At 37.2% G+C, this 18,950-nt stretch overlaps 1 protein-coding gene across 1 annotated transcript; it reads right to left on the bottom strand.

The window, feature by feature from the left end:
• Positions 1-16,284: 16,284 nt before the first annotated feature.
• LOC145667667 (uncharacterized) lies at positions 16,285-16,983 on the bottom strand. Its single transcript, XM_081735124.1, has one exon. It carries the CDS (start codon positions 16,981-16,983, stop codon positions 16,285-16,287), a length of 699 nt encoding a protein of 232 aa, XP_081591250.1.
• Between the last annotated feature and the right edge of the window lie 1,967 nt (positions 16,984-18,950).

The raw sequence follows: 18,950 nt of genomic DNA, 5'->3' as shown, positions 1-18,950 counted from the left end.
GCGCAATTTGTGATTTAGACTGAGCATACGTAATTTTTGAATGAGAGGATCCCAAATATGTTCATAATGAAAACTCCGAATTAGAAAATGTGATGCCCAGGATTTTCATTTTAGTAACCAATTCAATGTTGCCAAATAGTAGGGAATGCCTTCCATAGTCCAAAAATGAAATGGTAACACTTTCCGTTTTTTTTTTTTTTTTGTTTGTAAATTAAGCATTTTCTCACTAAGAGCACTAAATTGTTGTAATTAATCAATAATATAGTTAAATTGTTGTAGAGTGGTACAGCTAAGGTTAACATCGTCTGCAAACGCAGTAACTGATATATTTTGCAGGTCATTCAGATCAGGTTTCTAACTTATATAATAAAGGTTCTAGTGCGAGACCAAACAGAAACTTGGAGAGGGGGCAACTCTGTCGCACACCCTTCTGTAGTAGAATGGGAGCAGTAGAGAAACCATTTATTTGAAGAAAGTTAAGGAAAACATCCGGAAAATTATACGCTCGTACCACAGCAAACAAAAAGGCATGAGATAATCGATCAAATGCATTTTCAAAATCAAGTGATATCAGGCAAGTCGGTTTTAGTAGTACTGGCGTTACCCTATCTCACTCTTGATTATCCAATTTGGGGACCCATGGACCATAGCGAATGAATCAGGGATGCTTTGGCCCGGGATTGCGTCCCCTATTGAAATTTTGCTTATGCTTACTCAGGGGCCATGCACGCTGGTGCGAATGAGTCAGAGGTACCTTGGCCCGGCTATGACGTCATTGAATTGGGATTTTTGGATTAGAGGTAATGATGATTTTTTAAAATTATTAAAAACATATTCTTGATGATTGATTACGTTATGAATTATTATAGGTTTGTGAATGCTTTTTTTTAATTTTCGTTCCCTTTTATGACATAAAATGTGGAGATTGTTATCCTTTGATGAGATGGACTAACACTGGTGCAAATGAAATCTTTAGTTTTACGTCCCACGATTATGCCGGCTAGGCTAAAGGAGACGGTGACGATGAGAAAAGAATGAAAGTGTGGGAGGAAACTGGAGTATCGCGAGCATAATGTTACCCACTACAAAACTACTTTCGCGGGGTTTGAACCAGGGACCCCATACAGCAGAGGTTAACGCTCTACCACTGAGCCACCGCGTCCTTACTGGTGAGAATGAAGTAGAGGTATTTGGTTCGAGCTAATGTGTTTGTTTGACGTCGGGGGGTGACCCTATTTCACTCTTGATTATACAATTTGGGACCCCCACATGGACCATAGCGAATGAGTTAGAGATGCTTTGGTCCGGGATTGCATTACCTATTGAAATTTTGCTTATGTTTACTCAGGGGCCAGGGATCACTCAGGACACATATGATCACCTTGATCGACGTGACGAGAGGGACCTCGTTCCCTTTGATGAGTATAAAAATATTAAAATTTGGTAGTTTTTTAGCGTATCCTATTATCTTTCACGAGACATTTTTGTTATATAATAGAGTACAATGGTTTACTTTTTTAAATTTGGGAGTCATCGTTCACTTTGATGAGTATTGATTTTGGAGCCTTATTACGTTATATGGAGGCATATTTAAAATTATTCAGTTAAATTTGATAAGTACTTTGTGATCCATTTTGTTCCGCTTCAGGGGTGAACATGGATACCTTGCAATCGTCCCGAGTTCGATTCTTGGTGCTAGTTTAGGAAATTTTGACTTTAACTTCCCCGCGAAAACGATGGTGATGAGAAATGATAGGACGAAACAGGGGAAAACATGAACTTCCTAGACTGAGGATTGAAGCAGGGACCTCACACATTAGAGACAAGCGCTAAGCGACCGTGTCCCATTGAGAAATTTTAATTTGTTGATTACTATGCAATGGTCGCGAGTTTGATTCTTGGTGTTAGTTTCAGGAAATGTTGAGTTTAAGGTCCCCTTGAAACGATGATGAGAAATGATAGGACGAAACATGTAGAAACATGAACTTACTTGCTTGAGGATTGAAGCAGAGACCTCACACATCAGAAATAAGCGCCGAGCCACCATGCCTCATTGAGAAGTTTTTAATTTTCTGTGCGAACAGTTTTGCGTATGAAAAGAACATGATCAGATTACGTTACATTACACATTTCGGTGCGAGCCGTTCTCACACTAGCTTTATGTTCCATATAGAAAGATAGAAGGTCTGTGTTATTTTTTACTTCGTGTATGACTTTGACCTTGAAGGAAACCTTGCTGACTCAGTGCTAAGCATTGGCATTAAAACGTATAAACATAATCTTATTGTTTAGTTGGCTGTATTTAGAGATGAATCAGACGTTTAAGGTTGTTGGTTCGATTCTAGTTGTGTTCGCTGTAACTCAGTGCCTGAGCGATACTTAGCGAGATTTTCCAGTGGTGCCAACACTATCAGAATGAATCGATTCATTTAGTCGGAGCAGTTTCGTGACGAAAACTGATTTTTGTTTTGTACACAATTTTTTTTCTGAAACAGAATTTTGTTTGTACATAAAAAATTTTCTGAAACAGTTTTTGTTTTGTACACAAAAAAATTCTGAAGCAGAATTTTGTTTCGTACACAAAAATTTTTTCTGAAAATAATTTTGTTTCGTACACAAAATTTTTTTCTGAAACAGAATTTTATTTTGTACACAAAAATTTTCTGAATCAGTTTTTGTTTCGTACACAAAAAATTTTTTTCTGAAAGAAATTTATTTTGTACACATTTTTTTTATTTCGTACACGAAAAAAGGTTCTGAAACAAAAATTTAGTTTGATTTTTTCCGCAAAACATTTCTAGAAAATTTATTTTACCGGTAAACTGATTCAGAAAAAAGAAATTGAAATCGCAGTACATGAAAAGAATTTGATTTAGGATGTGAAATAAAACACAGAATTACTTTTTTTATGTTTCTGTACATTTATTTTTAGCATGTGAAATAGAATACAGAATTTCTTTTTCTCCATCTTTGTGTGCATTTATTTTTCTTGAAAGAAAGAAGTGTCCGTGACGGGTACAAATTCTGTAAAGAGAAAATAAAACATATGAATATACATGGTAATATTTATTTTGCTTACTTGAAAGAAGAAAAACAAATTATTAACGTCGAACAAGAACATAAACTAACTGATCAAGAGAGATTGAGGTGAGAAAAAGAAAAGCAAATGTGACGTACATGAATTCCTTTTTTTCTCTCCACTGGTTTCTGCAAGGTGATGTCATCTGAGTTTGTCTCCGTTCGTGCATCGTTGAAGCATATCCCATGTTGATTCTTTGCCCATCTTTGGGAGGTGATGTTGGTGGGGTAAGGGAAAAATATGGCTGTTATTCTGTTCTGGCTTTTTTATACCCATAGGGCAATGTCTCGTATGTGTCTATTATTAATCGGCGTTTTTTATAGTTGAAACTGTACTTCTTTTCTTCAGGTTTTGTGACAAGCTGATGATCGTGGGTTCTGTAAATTTTGTGTGGCGTGCTAATGGAGATTTTTTTCACGGGATTGATTTACGATAATTTGCTCCAGACTATTGAAATTTAACTTTTGACTTGCTGTATAATTGGGTATGAATCCACGAATTTTGCATACATAACTGGTTGATTTCGTGTCGGGGTCGTAAATTTCTAAAGCGTATTGTTTTGGGCCACTTGGTCCAATTGATTCCAGTTCATTTGACATTGAACCAAGAAATACTGATGGTCGCTGCGTGAATATCACGGAATCTGTATCGAAATATAGTACTCTTTCTTGCAGCAATTCTAAATATTTGTAGAGTTCCAGACGAGCTTGACACGTTGTAAATGCTCCAAGGACAACATTAGCATTGTGATTTTGTACTGGAACATCATCTTCATACTGCCAATAAAGGTATAACAACGAATCATTAACAGGTAAACTTTGGTTGACTTTTATATCTGGAGCAGTTAATTTTTGATACAGTTCTTTGGGGTCGTTAATGATGGTCGTTTGGCTGAAATTGTCTCTTATGGCGAGTCGTCCCCAGAAGGCATTCAAAAAGAGTTTTGCAAGACTACGACCTGCTGAATTTGTCATTCTTTTTGCTGCATCCAATGATATGCTGTCACGTTGTTGTACCATTTGAATATACTGCTGCTTTTCTTTTTCGGTGACGCAATTGGCGGGCCATCCAGAAGCTTCCAGCTTAGATTTCAAAAATGTGTTAATGTATTCGCTGAATAATCCGCCAGTCTTGGTTTCTGGATCATATACGGTGATGTCGTAATCCCAAATTTCGTAAATTTAAATGACTTGATACCCAAGTTCAATGACTTTTTGAATTTCATAGGACACCCACGTTCCTGTTAGACTTCGTTAACTGTCAGTATGTGTACATTCAGAATCTTGATTTAATGCTGTGGTACAGGCAGCACAAAGTGGAAATAACAACTTCTTATTTAAGCGAAATGGAAGTACTGGATGAAACACATTTCTGCTAGGCAAAATCTTTAACTTGACTAATCCGTTGACATCTTGAATGTCGGGCATTTCTGGATCTCCCTGTAGATATATTCGTGGGTGCCCTATTGGATACCGTCCACATTTATTCACATAAGGATACAGGGAAACGATATCCAAGAATTTAATTTCTTCGCCTTCATTTTCATTTGCGACGTGATACAATTTAATGGCATTAACACGACCACCATAGAAGCTGTCTCTTGGATCTAATGGTGTTTTATTAGTATAAGGATGTGTGCTTAAAGAAGAGACCAATGCTGGATTGGATTTTAACACTTGACGAAATTCACATTCCCACATTTCATGTACTTTATATCCCATGGATCGTAATAATTTCATTTTACGCTGTGTTCTCTCGTAGCGATAGTTCATCGTTTCTTCGGAGTTCTCATAAATGGGCTGATCACGGCCTGTAGGTACGCATAGAGTATAGGCATGGATTCTTCAGCCTTGAAATTCATACACGTGTTCCTCTTCAGTGTCGGGATGTTTGTAGTAGCCGTCCAGATGGAAACCAGCAACATAAACTCCTTTTTCTCTTGCAGCATGTAGAATTTGATGGCCCTCTTTCTCTTCCATGTAGGCAAGCCACTGCAAAGCAATACGTGACTAATTGTTTCTCTGACGGTATCCTCGTGCAGGAAGAATGCTAATAGTATTGGGTTTTAAGTAATTTCGTCAAAATACTAAATTGCACGCACTCGCCAAAATGATAGCCTCCAGGAAAGGATTGACGTGAGTTTCTTGTTCAAAAGTGGTCATGAAAGATATACAAGCCATTCGAAGTACGTTGACGTCCTGGACACAATAGTTCACCAATTCTTCTTGGAAAATAAACGTATCGTTCTAGTTTTCGTTGTATCATGTCATGAATTTTTCTCGTTCATCCACTTTCATTTCATCTGCATCATAATAATGGATGTCCGGTAATTTTTCCACATACGCTTGATTTGCAGCAGTATTAAAAAAGTGTGGAAAATATCCTTTGGTCGCTGGTAAATGAAATGCCTTGGATAATTTACTTAAAGCCATTGGCATGAAATTTAAGGAGTCAATAAACGATAAGTGATTCACTTTCATGCTTAAAATTTTTGCTCCGTTCAAGATCAAAGTAGGTTTCAATTCATGTTTTTTCACTAAAGATTTAAGAATAAAATGACCATCATATCCCTTACAGTTATGTGCCAAAGATACAATAAGCTTGATGTTGGGTCGTGGTTGACGTAAATACGCAAGAAAGGCATTGATCGGATCATCTTGAAAAATATGTTCCCGCTCTCCACAAACTTCACACGGATGATGTATATCTTCATCTTGAACACAGTTGTAACATACTTGTTGGTCACCAGTAAATTGGGCTTATGGATGAACGTGTCTTCATCAAAGAAAGTATCCTGTGTGGTTTCGATATCATAGAAGACAATCATTGCCTTCTTGGCATGTAACACTGATGGAACTCCAGGTTTTAATTGAGTCGTATCAGGTTTCGTGTAGCATTGGTGGGTAGACATAACGTGTTTACGACATACATTACAAAAATAATCGGGTTAAATTCCAAAGTTGGGCGTCCGTTTCCAGCGAAATTTTTAAAATTTAGAGGAAATATATGAATAATTTGATCGTTTGTGTGCTTGATAATATATAAAAGTCTCGAAAAATCTGTTTATTTGTTATATATAAGCGGTTATAAACATGGGACTATATGGCGAGCGGAGGGAACTACTTGGCGCAAGGTAACTGAACAGTTGCATTGTGGGAAGAAACGAGCATTTATGTTACCAACATGGCGAATGTACAAGGGCAATGAACTAGCAATTTTAACATTTGTGAAGGAATACATTGATAACGAGCAAAATCTTTTAAAAATTTGTGAAGAGCACGGATTAATGAACCTAATAACAAATTGCAGAAAGTGTGGAAAGGAGATAACAGTGAAAAAACTTGACGAAAGCGGACGCCCAACTTCGGAATATATGCCAAATAATCTGTACAATCATGTTGTCTTTCCCCTGTATGAACAAACGAATAAATGCGTAGACATTTGGCACACTGTTTTACCATCTTGCATACTGGCTGGCCCTTATGATATGGTACAGTCAGATGATTTCTAAAGCATGTTTCACCATAAAATTCACGATTGCATTCTGGACACTGCTTTTCCGTATTGGTCTTACTGCGTGGCGGTTTCTGCAAACATTTCTCACACATGGCCGAACAGTTCTTGACGTGTCTATTAAGATGATCATATTTTTTGTGGCATGCAGCACAATAATACACAGTAGACAAAACAGACGTTAATGACGTGATGATGTCATAATGAGAATTGATGCACATTAAATTGATTGGAATTTTGTCTTCGCCACCCGGCCCTTCATACAGAATATCTTGTCCGAAAAAGCTAGTGTATACGGTAAGTTCATAATCCTTCAAGTAGCGTTGCAATTGTCGCAATTCTTCCACTGATCTCCCATGCTCTAAATTCACTGATGATCTAGACAAAAGTTCATGTACGTCAGGGAGAACGACACACTTTCTCTGGTTCTGATATTGTCTGTACAGTTTCTTGTTCGTATCTTTATATTTCTTTAGACCAATAGCAATCACAATCGCATAAGCTAAACATTTCTTGTCGGTGTTTTTTCACTCGTAAAATGCCACTCTTGCGTTTTAGTAACTCGGCGTTTGATAAAAGACCTCGACGCATTCTTCCAAATCCACGGGGCATATCCACATGATGAAAATGTACAATGAACGATTCGTTCATGAGAAAACTATCGTTACTTTGAAGGATGCGATCAAAGGAAGCCCATAAAGTCTCCAGTGTCAAATTACTTGCACGCCGAAAAGATAAATAAAACGGTTTGTTCTTCTCATCATGAGATAAAGTCGATAATCCAACCATCGATAATTCGTCGACATTTTCCAATAAGTAATCTAATATCTGTTGAAAGGAGGTCTGAACCCACTCAACAATATCGGTGTCACTGGTCGGAGCATTAATTTGAATTTCCAGCATTCGTCCTTCAAGATTAAAACTCCGATAATGTCTATTGATTTCTCGCAAGACAGTAAATCCAGAAGTAGCCATATTCAAACAGGAAAAAGGTAAGGTAAATCAAAAAAGGAATAGGCAAAGAAAACAAATATCTAAAACGAGAAAAAAAGCACGAATTAAAATTGAAATCCCAAATCAGAGATCGCTAACACGTTTAACGGTATCAAAATGACTACACAATCAATCCTAAAAGAATTATCATATCTCAAATAGTCCTACTGCTGAAACTTTTTATTGTCGTCATACTGGAAATCAAACCCGGGACTAACATGTAACTGACCTAACTTTCTCTAGTGATAAAAAGAATGAATGAAATTGTTTTTTTAACTGTGCTGAGAGAATCATTGTAGTAAGCATTTTCCCCCTCACACTGAACTTTAAAACGTATGACGAACATGAAACGAAAACAAAATCTCATGCGCTTGCTTTTTCAAGCTAAGGCAAGGAAGACTCGAATTCGATTCTCGGCGGGAGATCAGATCCCATATTAAACTGAAGGTCCACGTCTCAGTGTTAAAAGGCACGCTTTAGGAAAACAAGTTCGTGCGTAGTTTTTTGAAAAACTAAAATTTTGTATACGTTAATGGTAACTTTCAGAAACTGAGCTTCCTCATAGCTAAGTGGTTAGCGTTACGCACCTCTGACCCGGATTCAACACCCAGTATGCGCTCAGATTCAACATTAAGCTGTATTCCTAGCATTAACGCTGAAGGGACGCTAAACCAAAATCAACAAATCACATCATTTCTCCTGCTTACTTCTAATGTGTGGATGTTACTAATTCGATCCCCGGTCAAGTAAGTGAGGGTTATTCTTCCATTTGCTAAATATTTCATTCTAAAATAAAACAGTGATAACAATGTTATCCTCATGCGTAATACGTTTCAAAAGCACTCCATTGATATTGAGTATAAACTTGTCTGAGGATAAAATCTCAATAAACTTACCTCAAATTCAAGGAACGTAGTAAAGTCACACTGACACAAGAGGTACACCTACGTTCATTCACGATCTTAGTGGAAGTAGGACTTGAAAAATGAAATTAAGAATTTTACTTAGGCCTGAAACGTGTTCAACTATAAAGTGACATCACTATCAGCCAACCAGAAACGAGGAAATTAATAAATGAAATCACGGAGAACCAATGAAAACACAGTTTTCATCATGTATCATGAGCCGAAACGTGATGTAAGAAAACAATCTGATTGGTTCTGACATTATTCACGTTTTTCTTCTTACACATCAATCGTTACGACATCTAGTATCGCAATTTTGATCGTGACATCATACCGTTGACTCGTTAGTTTCTCACGACATTCAAATTAACACATTTAAAATGTGATTCATTTTCCTTAAACTTGATTGAAAAGCGTAACACTCATCCATATGTTACGAAACTGTTTTCGACATAAATGTAAAGTTGAGCTTTAAAAGTCCGTCAGCTGAGAAAAAAATGCTGATGTAGTATAAGCAGATTCTGCAATTTCACAATAACAAACTTCTATGCGTAACAACGAGCAGAAATGTGTAATGTAACATAATCTGTTCATGTTGTTTTCATACGCAAAATTGCTCGCACCGAAGAGGCATGGTGACTCAGCACTTATTTCTGATGTGTGAGGTCTCTGTTTCAATCCGCAAGCAAGTAAGTTTATGATGTTTTCTCATTTCATCATTTCTCATCATCGTTTCAAGGGGGGCGTTAAAATTTTCCTAACACTAGCACCAAGAATCAAACTCGGGACCATTGCATAGTAATCAACAAACTAAAACTTCTCAATGGAGTACGGTGCTCAGCGCTTGTCTCTAATGTGTGAGGTCCCTGCTTCAATCCTCAGTCTAGGAAGTTCATGTTTTCCCCTGTTTCGTCCTATCATTTCTCATCACCATCGTTTTCGCGGGGACGTTAAAGTCATAATTTCCTAAACTAGCACCAAGAATCGAACTCGGGACGATTGCAAGGTATCCATGTTCACCCCTGAAGCGGAACAAAATGGATCACAAAGTACTTATCAAATTTAACTGAATAATTTTAAATATGCCTCCATATAACGTAATAAGGCTCCAAAATCAATACTCATCAAAGTGAACGATGACTCCCAAATTTAAAAAAGTAAACCATTGTACTCTATTATATAACAAAAATGTCTCGTGAAAGATAATAGGATACGCTAAAAAACTACCAAATTTTAATATTTTTATACTCATCAAAGGGAACGAGGTCCCTCTCGTCACGTCGATCAAGGTGATCATATGTGTCCTGAGTGATCCCTGGCCTCTGAGTAAACATAAGCAAAATTTCAATAGGTAATGCAATCCCGGACCAAAGCATCTCTAACTCATTCGCTATGGTCCATGTGGGGGTCCCAAATTGTATAATCAAGAGTGAAATAGGGTGAACCCCCGACGTCAAACAAACACATTAGCTCGAACCAAATACCTCTACTTCATTCTCACCAGTAGGACGCGGTGGCTCAGTGGTAGAGCGTTAACCTCTGCTGTATGGGGTCCCTGGTTCAAACCCCGCGAAAGTAGTTTTGTAGTGGGTAACATTATGCTCGCGATACTCCAGTTTCCTCCCACACTTTCATTCTTTTCTCATCGTCACCGTCTCCTTTAGCCTAGCCGGCATAATCGTGGGACGTAAAACTAAAGATTTCATTTGCACCAGTGTTAGTCCATCTCATCAAAGGATAACAATCTCCACATTTTATGTCATAAAAGGGAACGAAAATTAAAAAAAGCATTCACAAACCTATAATAATTCATAACGTAATCAATCATCAAGAATATGTTTTTAATAATTTTAAAAAATCATCATTACCTCTAATCCAAAAATCCCAATTCAATGACGTCATAGCCGGGCCAAGGTACCTCTGACTCATTCGCACCAGCGTGCATGGCCCCTGAGTAAGCATAAGCAAAATTTCAATAGGGGACGCAATCCCGGGCCAAAGCATCCCTGATTCATTCGCTATGGTCCATGGGTCCCCAAATTGGATAATCAAGAGTGAGATAGGGTAACGCCAGTACTACTGCTTTCTAGCAAACATAAAATAACCTATAACATACTGAATCTTTGTCAGCGCATAATAAACATTCTTATGTTGATTGAGAGCACCCTGAAATGGAAAAAATTTAGTCTTGAAGTATTGATTTGAGCCGTCGCACTGGAACTTTATTAAATAATATGAGATCGGTATTGAGTAAGGTGATTGGCCGATAATGTGTGACAGTGTTGGCGTCCGAAGACAGGAATAAAGATAACATGACCATCATTTTCAAGGAAGTGCGGAGTGGCATAGAGTTCATTATATAATGATACCATGTCCAAGCCTATGATATACCAATACTGTTACATAGGTAGGATTACATTGCTTAAGCGTGAAGTGTAACACAAGAACGACTATTTACTAAACAATACTATGCAGAAATCCTGGTTAGGTTCACTGAGACATACACAACTGAAATTGTATCAAACACAAAGTCTGTCAAGGTGAACGTATAACCAAGTTGCAGCGGAGCTCACACACGAGGTGCATTACACCGTGTTTCACAACGAACTGCTACTTCGCCACGGAGGCGATGAAGAAAACGTCGCTTGTAAAGGGATAAATCATTGAGATCTTTTTAATTTGGACAATCAGAGTGCTCTTTTAACCGTGTATATGAGACGATAACTGTTTGGAATAAGATAAAATGCGTTCGCCATGCAATTTTATAACAAAATGACGTGTGTCTATTTACTTTATTTCATAGTTCTCCCATACTCATTTCCTAATCATCGACGACAGTTGCCATCTAAAGTCATACAATTATCGCAATTATCTCAAGATATTTCACTTCTTGATGTTGAGGCAGAAGTTATTGACACCTGGAACTCACTTTAGGAACAATTCGTCAGGAAAAAATAATATATAATAATAACCGCATGCACTTGACTGGCGATAGTTCGTGTTGGTCCCGTCGCGATTCTCCGCGACGAATCAAAGGAGCACGGACCAAAACGAAGTTCTCGCTGCTACGCGGTGTTAACTTCAACACCCCGTCTCGAGATATCTATTTCGACTCGACGAAACCCTGCCGCCAGTGGGACACTAGCGGTAATCCTTCGAGTCATCGCTATATTGACGATCGACGTTTACCCGCAAATGGGCCACTAGATGTATCATATAGCCTCGCTGCAAAAACGGAAGTTAAATTCAAAATCAACTCAACTCAACAAAAAATGCAGTGCTTCACATCATATATCCATATATGCTTACCATGCGCTTTATAACAATTGCTGAAGCTTGTTTATCATAAGAGGGCGCTTAGAGCACAGGGCAATCAACCCATAAAGTTGTGACAAAAAAAATAGACATACAATTTGTAGTGTAAGCTTCTGTATGTTGGTCTATTTACCTTGATTTGGGACTTTCAAATTTTATCCGTTTTTCCACTGAAAAGTATTGATAATTCAAGAAGGAAATAATTACACCATAATAATTTAATTTAAATTCATCGTAATTTTACCCATGACAAACACTTTACCATTTTATATCGTAAAGGTCAGATTCATTGTTATTGTAACATAATGGTGCTTGAGCGATTGACCGTAGAAATTCAAATTCCGATTAGTTAGAATTTGACAACCTGGCTTTAGGCCATGGATCATGTGTCAGAGTTGATGATGATGTGTTTTGGTGGGTCAGTGGTTCATGATGGGTGGTGGATCGGAGTGGGTCATGGTGGGTAGTGGGTCAGAGTGGGCCACGGTGGGTGGTGGATCATGGGTCAGAGTGGGTCACGTTGTGTGGTGGGTCAGTGGGTCGTGGATCAAATTTTCATTGACTCAAACCATCTCTGATCAAATTGTAAAACCAAACCAAACAAAGAGCAATATTAATACACAAAACGCTCAAGATCTTAGCTGTTCATGACATAACTATTGCATGACCCGCATAACTCTAGTATATCCACAAATTATCATTTCTCATATTTTACCGAAATACGTCATGACTTTTCCGACAACCTGATATTTTAAATATTGTTAATACGCATTGATCTCATCACTTATTCCTTTACTTTCTTATGATTATCAACACCTTTAGGGCACTTCCTGTAGATATAGAAAGGTGAAATGTAGTATCCAGGTTTGGTGTAGCGTGGAAGTAAACAAATTAAAAGCAAAAGGATAATATTTCCCCCCCCAAACCCCCTAAAGTGGAGTGTGTTGATTATTCAACAAAAATACTTGAAATCCAATCAGAAAATTCGTAAAATATAAAATATGTAGCCAAGTCTCGACTTTGTAATAATAATAATAATAATAATAATAATAATAATAATAATAATAATAATAATAATAAGAATAAGAATAAGAATAAGAATAAGAGATAACAGAAATACAAAATCAATTACGTAAACAATACCTTCCAATTAAGAAAAAATGATTGCCATGACGCAGGGTCATAACTTCTGAGGGTAGGGGAATTACTTCCCCCCACGGAAGCTCCCTGCCGTTCGAAGGAAGCCTATTTTAAGACAAAATTTTCCTATTACATATACGATACGAACATGAAATTATAAGTGAAGCATCAAACAGGTTCACTACATTACATAAACAGAACAGCACACAAAAGGTAAATAAAACAAAAATGAGTGTGGGCCCATTTCAGTAAAAAATGTCTATTATTAGATGCCCTAGAAATAATATATATTCGTATATTATTGTCAGATTTGTCAATATTGTCCCTTAATTAATTTGTCGTGTATGGAACGGGTCGAGAAACATGACTAACGACCCCGCAGACCTTGCTGTGCGGGAAGGCACACAAGCCTTGGGGGCCCATAAAGAGTAAAAGAAGGGTGGAAAGAGGGGGCCCAAGAATTAGGAAAACGACTTTTTAGGGGGGCGCAAATACGCGTATTAATGCTTCCTCCCCAGAAAAAATCTAAGTTACGGCGCTGCCACGACAGGATTTGAACCCGTGTCTCTGCCATACGAGTTTCATAATTTGCCAATCTACCACAAATTCCTCATACAAAGATAACACAATAAACTAGTTGTTACGAGAGATAAAAATAGAACTTTATTTTTCTACACGTGTTGATGTTATTCAAAGAATACGAAAATAATGTCTGCCACAGGCACGTAGCCAAGGGGTGGGTACGGGGATCCGTACCCCCTTTCGAGACCAGAATTTAAAAAAATAAGGAAAGATGAAGCAAAAAGAAACGAGAAAAAAAGAATCAGCGTTAAAAATATAAAGCTACACCAACCGTTTGGTTACTCTTTCTTATGAGGAGCTTTGTGTGAGGGAAATAGGGGGGAGTCAAGTTAAAAATGGATATTATTGTAACGGAGCATTCAGAATTCCATCTAGCTCCATGTTAATCCTATGGACTACAAATGACGATCAGATAGATTCTCAGGTAGAACTTAAGAAATACCATAATCCCCAATAATATGAGCCTGGCAACATAGATTCTAGTGACACTTGTTAAAGAAATTTTCGATTTCGCGGCAACACTTATCCATTTCGCGGCAGGATGTTTTCACTGCCGATAGAGATCTCGTTGCTATCCTTAACGGCCTTAAACGGAGACAAGAAAAAGAAGAAAAGACAAGAAGAACCGTGTTCGAAAGACCTCGGAAGACTATATCTTTTTCAATTTTTTAATATCCTTTTACTCGAGATTTCTTCATAGTTTGTTACTAAAATACTTACTAACATATCCTCATTTTATTGTCCTAACAAACCAATATGGGTACGTTGTCAGTAAAATAGTTTAGATTGATCGAGCCTTTTGTGGGTATTTCATGTCATCCCCCCCCCCTCATTACAAAATCCTGGCTAAACGAACCAAAGTATTTTACCTTTAAAATAGTTTAGAATGACCCAGCCCCTGATGTGATAACCTCATATTAAGTCACGGCCCCCGCTATTACGAAATCCTGGCTACGTGCCTGTCTGCCGGCTTGCATTTTCGCGGATTCCAAGAATTTCAGATCCTGATCTTATTGGCCGATACAGATAGGACATCAAGAGTCATGACCTATATACAGCGGAAATTAAGGCCAACGGCTATCGGTCCTCGTGGCCGAGCGTTCTAGGGCAACCCTCTAGTAATGAAAATAGTTTTTGGTGTGGTTTCAAACCCTGCCCAAGGATTTTTTAAATTTTCATAACATTTTTACATTAAAATAAGCTCGCAGTTTTACTATACAGATCCATAGTAAACGTAATAATAATAATAATAATAATAATAATAATAATAATAATAATAATAATAATAATAATAATAATAATAATAATAATAATAATAATAATAATAGGAACGGGTTAGAAGCCCCACAGGGGTTGGTTAGGTTCTGTTCTCTTGCTCAAATTTTTCTGTACATTTTACATGACCAACTTCAAACAGCTGGCTAGAGTAGTGTTCGAATACTGAAACTCTTGAGATCGGTGTAAATGCTGTCGATGTTACGTTGAGGAAGAATAGTAGTAACGAAAATCGGGACCAGCTAAAAACGATGAGGTAGTCTCAACTTGAAGAACGTTTCGTGAAATTTTCCTCATTGACGAAGGTCTATATAACTTGTTTTTGAGTTGAAGAAGGAAATCTCGAGTAAGTCATTTTGACACTCATAAGGAACGTCTTCTTATACGAACATTAGTATTTTATATAGTCTTACATACAACGATCTTAACTAACTAAAAGTTTAGATAAAAGATGAAGTGACGCGGTAGGCAAGTGGTTAGTGTATTAAACTTCTCTTCGATGGACCAGGATTCGAATCCCAGACAGGTTGAAACTGTTCTCTCAATTTCAATTTCAATTTCAATACATACTCAGTGTGACAAGAAAGATCTTCTCTCCTCCATAAAGAAAATGATGTTGGAATAAGGAGAATTGGAGAAGGTCTCTCAATGGAGGCAATCATTTACAAACTTATTTCCAACAGTTGTTCTAGATTTGATATGTTCAGCTACTTTCAAGCATTTCCTGATAAATGCATTGTCAGTATTATTATTTCTCTAAACATACAGTATATAATTAAATAATGCATAAAATACACAGCAATATTGAGATTAATATATGGTGTTCTTTGGAAAACACGATCCGAACCATACAGATTCATCTTAGAATGGAGAACTGTTTCGTTAGTCACCTACTTTACAATTTTACCTGAATAAACACCTTCATCAGGTCTACTAACTGCTGTCAGTGCCGCGAAAAGTTATTTGTAAGTTGGGTTGCATCTGTCTAGGCGTTCTCACAACTGCAAATGACCTGGACCCCAAGTAATGGAATTAGAGCGCTTAGGGGGGGGGATGCTTTTGTGAATGGCTGTACAATCAAGTATAACTGAAAAATATTTTGCAACCTTCAGCTTATCAACAATTATTTTCTTTACCTTAGATGCCATGAACTCGATGAATTCGTTCTGAATTTGGTGTCCGAGATCATGATCGTGTGATTCTCTATCTTTGATTCGACGAACATGCTCTTCCATAACTGGATCAAATTAAACCAGTATCTCTATCAGGCCCAAGAAGTTACCGTTGTCCCGAGAATAAGGTTTCTCTGTCTTCCCACGGAAAGCTATGTTGTGCTCTGAGAGATACTGCACAATGGCCAAGATTCTTGTCAGAACTCCACACCAATGATGCTTCTCTCTCTTTATGTGCTCTAACATCACAATGTCTATTCCATTGGCCCTGGACATCCGTTTCACAGCTTCAAGCCATTTCTGCATGCTCTCAATGTGCCTTTTTAGATATCTCGTGTGCTTTCAGTTTTTCACCAAGATGCTTCCAATCTTTACAACCTTCCTTTGCCAATTGTCCATCAGAAGATGCCCCATACAATTTGCAACAGAAACAAAAAGCTGCGTCTTTTAATTGAGAATAACTCAACCATCTCGTGTCCACATGTTCTCCATTTGACATCTTTCGAGTGTAATACTTATTTGAAAAACGTCTGTTGTCATCGTTTATTGGATACTTGTAGTCATTAGGTAACCTGATAGGACCTTTTTCAACCAGCAAATCACGTAAAACACATGTTACCTGTTCACAACTACCCAGATAGTAAATGTCTTTTGCGATTCCTAGAGATGAATTATTCCCAGAAGAAATATTTTCACGAAATCCACTCCCACTGTCCGTAATTTCACCGTCACAGATTACTGACTTACTCCCATCGGCTAATGCCAATGGCGCGGTGTTAGATTCTATTTCGCTATCACCGCTATCACTATTATAGTTATCAGATTTGATAGTAGAGTCCCCAGCAGCAATTCCAGGTGAAGCAAGATCTTGCGTATCAGCTTGTTTTGGAAAGTACCTATCCAATGCCCCCTTTTCACTTTTATCGAATTCCTCTCGTAACTTGCGTATTTTAGCTTTCTCTGCACCTGACTCATATTTGCGAAATTTATCTCGATCTCTTCCAGACATGTGGATAGATTAATTAACTGGAAAACCACTTTCAACACCCAATAGTCACTAGCAGTGGCGTATTTACGATTTTGTTTCGGAAGGGGGCTTTGCTAACTTTCGGAGGGGACTTTGCCTGAAAATGTGAAAATTCATATACTTTACTATAGTAAGATTTTGGGGGGCTTAAGCCCGAAACCCCCCCTAAATACGCCACTGGTCACTAGTAATACATAGGACGCAACGAACCATTACCGAAACGAACCATTACTTTTTAGACAGCCCTCGTATATGAAGATTTTAAGTAAATTTACGAGTCCTGTCTCGTAGTTAGCGATGAATGTTAATATCACACTAAATATCAAAGCACCCTTTTCTGATGTTCAAACATTTCACTTAACTTTACTTTTCGTATACACACATGAAATTAGGTTACTAATCGTAACTGACACATACTCTGTCTGTAGATATACTTATGAATACCTTTTACACCACTTTTGCATTACAAGGACAAAGTTTCGTCTCTTCTATCACGGCGACTATTTTACCTCTCTGCTCATTCCGATTGATTAACTAGTTCCTTGACCACGTTTACATCACTATCGCCTTATACTTTTAGATAATCACATTTATTGTTAAATTTCCACAACTTATGAAAACAACTAGTAAACGAGAATTTCTCAAGTCCAGAAGGATCTTCGTCGGTGAGAATACGTTTATAAAGGTGAAAACCCTGGTTGAAATTTAGGATTTGTACAGGAGGGATGGAATCAAGTGTAATTAATACAGTAGGATTTCAGTTTACTGGTCTGACGATTGATTTAGTAATAAATTAGAGTTATGTCGACCTGCCTTAAACCCTTGCTACATGCGGTTAGTGTAGTACTAATAATGTTAGTTCTTACATTTGTTATTAAAGAATATCACACAGTTTGAAAAGAATATACAATATGCGGCGGTATTTTTTAACATTTACACTTTTATATTTATCGGATATTCTGTGACCGTGGCAACCAAGAACTATTCGGGGTAAGGTACCAAGACTCTCTATACATATATTCATTTACTCAATTCAATATTATACATTTTACTTCAATATTATATTCATATTCAACACATATTCATATCTCAACATATATCTATATTCATTAATTATTCAATCTTTCAAATTTTAACCACGACAAATTGAATTTTGCGGTTCCAACGCTACATCTCAAATCCGATATCACACACACACACACACACACACACACACATATATATATATATATATATATATATATATATATATATATATATATATATATATATTCAACTAATTTCCCGCGCCTAAAGATAAAATTCATAGTTTAAAATATTGTATTTAAACAGTAGCCATTCAATGCGAAAGGCAGGCATGTAAACACAAAATATATAGATATGGATGAAGCTAAAGATATCGATAATGCTCTTGGGCCCAAACAACTACAACAACTTTCACATTCAGAGTTACCAGTGGAAACAAACGTAGGAATAGCTACTAACTTGACAAAAGATTCTAATGGGAAATTGATAGAAGGAAACGAAAGTAAAATTTAATCCTAGACCGGACAGTTGCTCGCTACTGCGGTTTGTCAATACGGTGGAAAACATTTACGTCATGCTTCACATCAATGAATACCTCTACAAATCGTGTCTCTCGACGTCTCAGTTGGTAATTCAGTTTTAAATGCTATATATTAAATGGTCGATATTTGTAAAGTTCAACACTTGGGGGGAAGGTTAAAATTTTTTAAAAAATCTTGAAGAATAGAATAGACGAATAAAAGGAGAAAGAGAGAGGAAAAGCGGCGCCAAACAAATAAGTTAGGACACTAAAATTACAAAGATAAGTGGTCGAATTTCAACATACAACAATCCACAGCCAAATATACTTTTATATGCCGAAAATGGTTGGCCTACTAAAATGCGTAGCCTAAAATTGGTATATCCAAAGCAACAGAAAGTCC

This window comes from Thermobia domestica, chromosome 13, assembly GCF_964235325.1.
Source record: "Thermobia domestica chromosome 13, izTheDome1.hap1.1, whole genome shotgun sequence".
In the NCBI taxonomy this organism is placed as follows: domain Eukaryota; kingdom Metazoa; phylum Arthropoda; class Insecta; order Zygentoma; family Lepismatidae; genus Thermobia; species Thermobia domestica.
The sequence above is the reverse complement of the archived record's forward strand: the minus strand, read 5'-3'. Positions and strand labels throughout refer to the sequence as shown.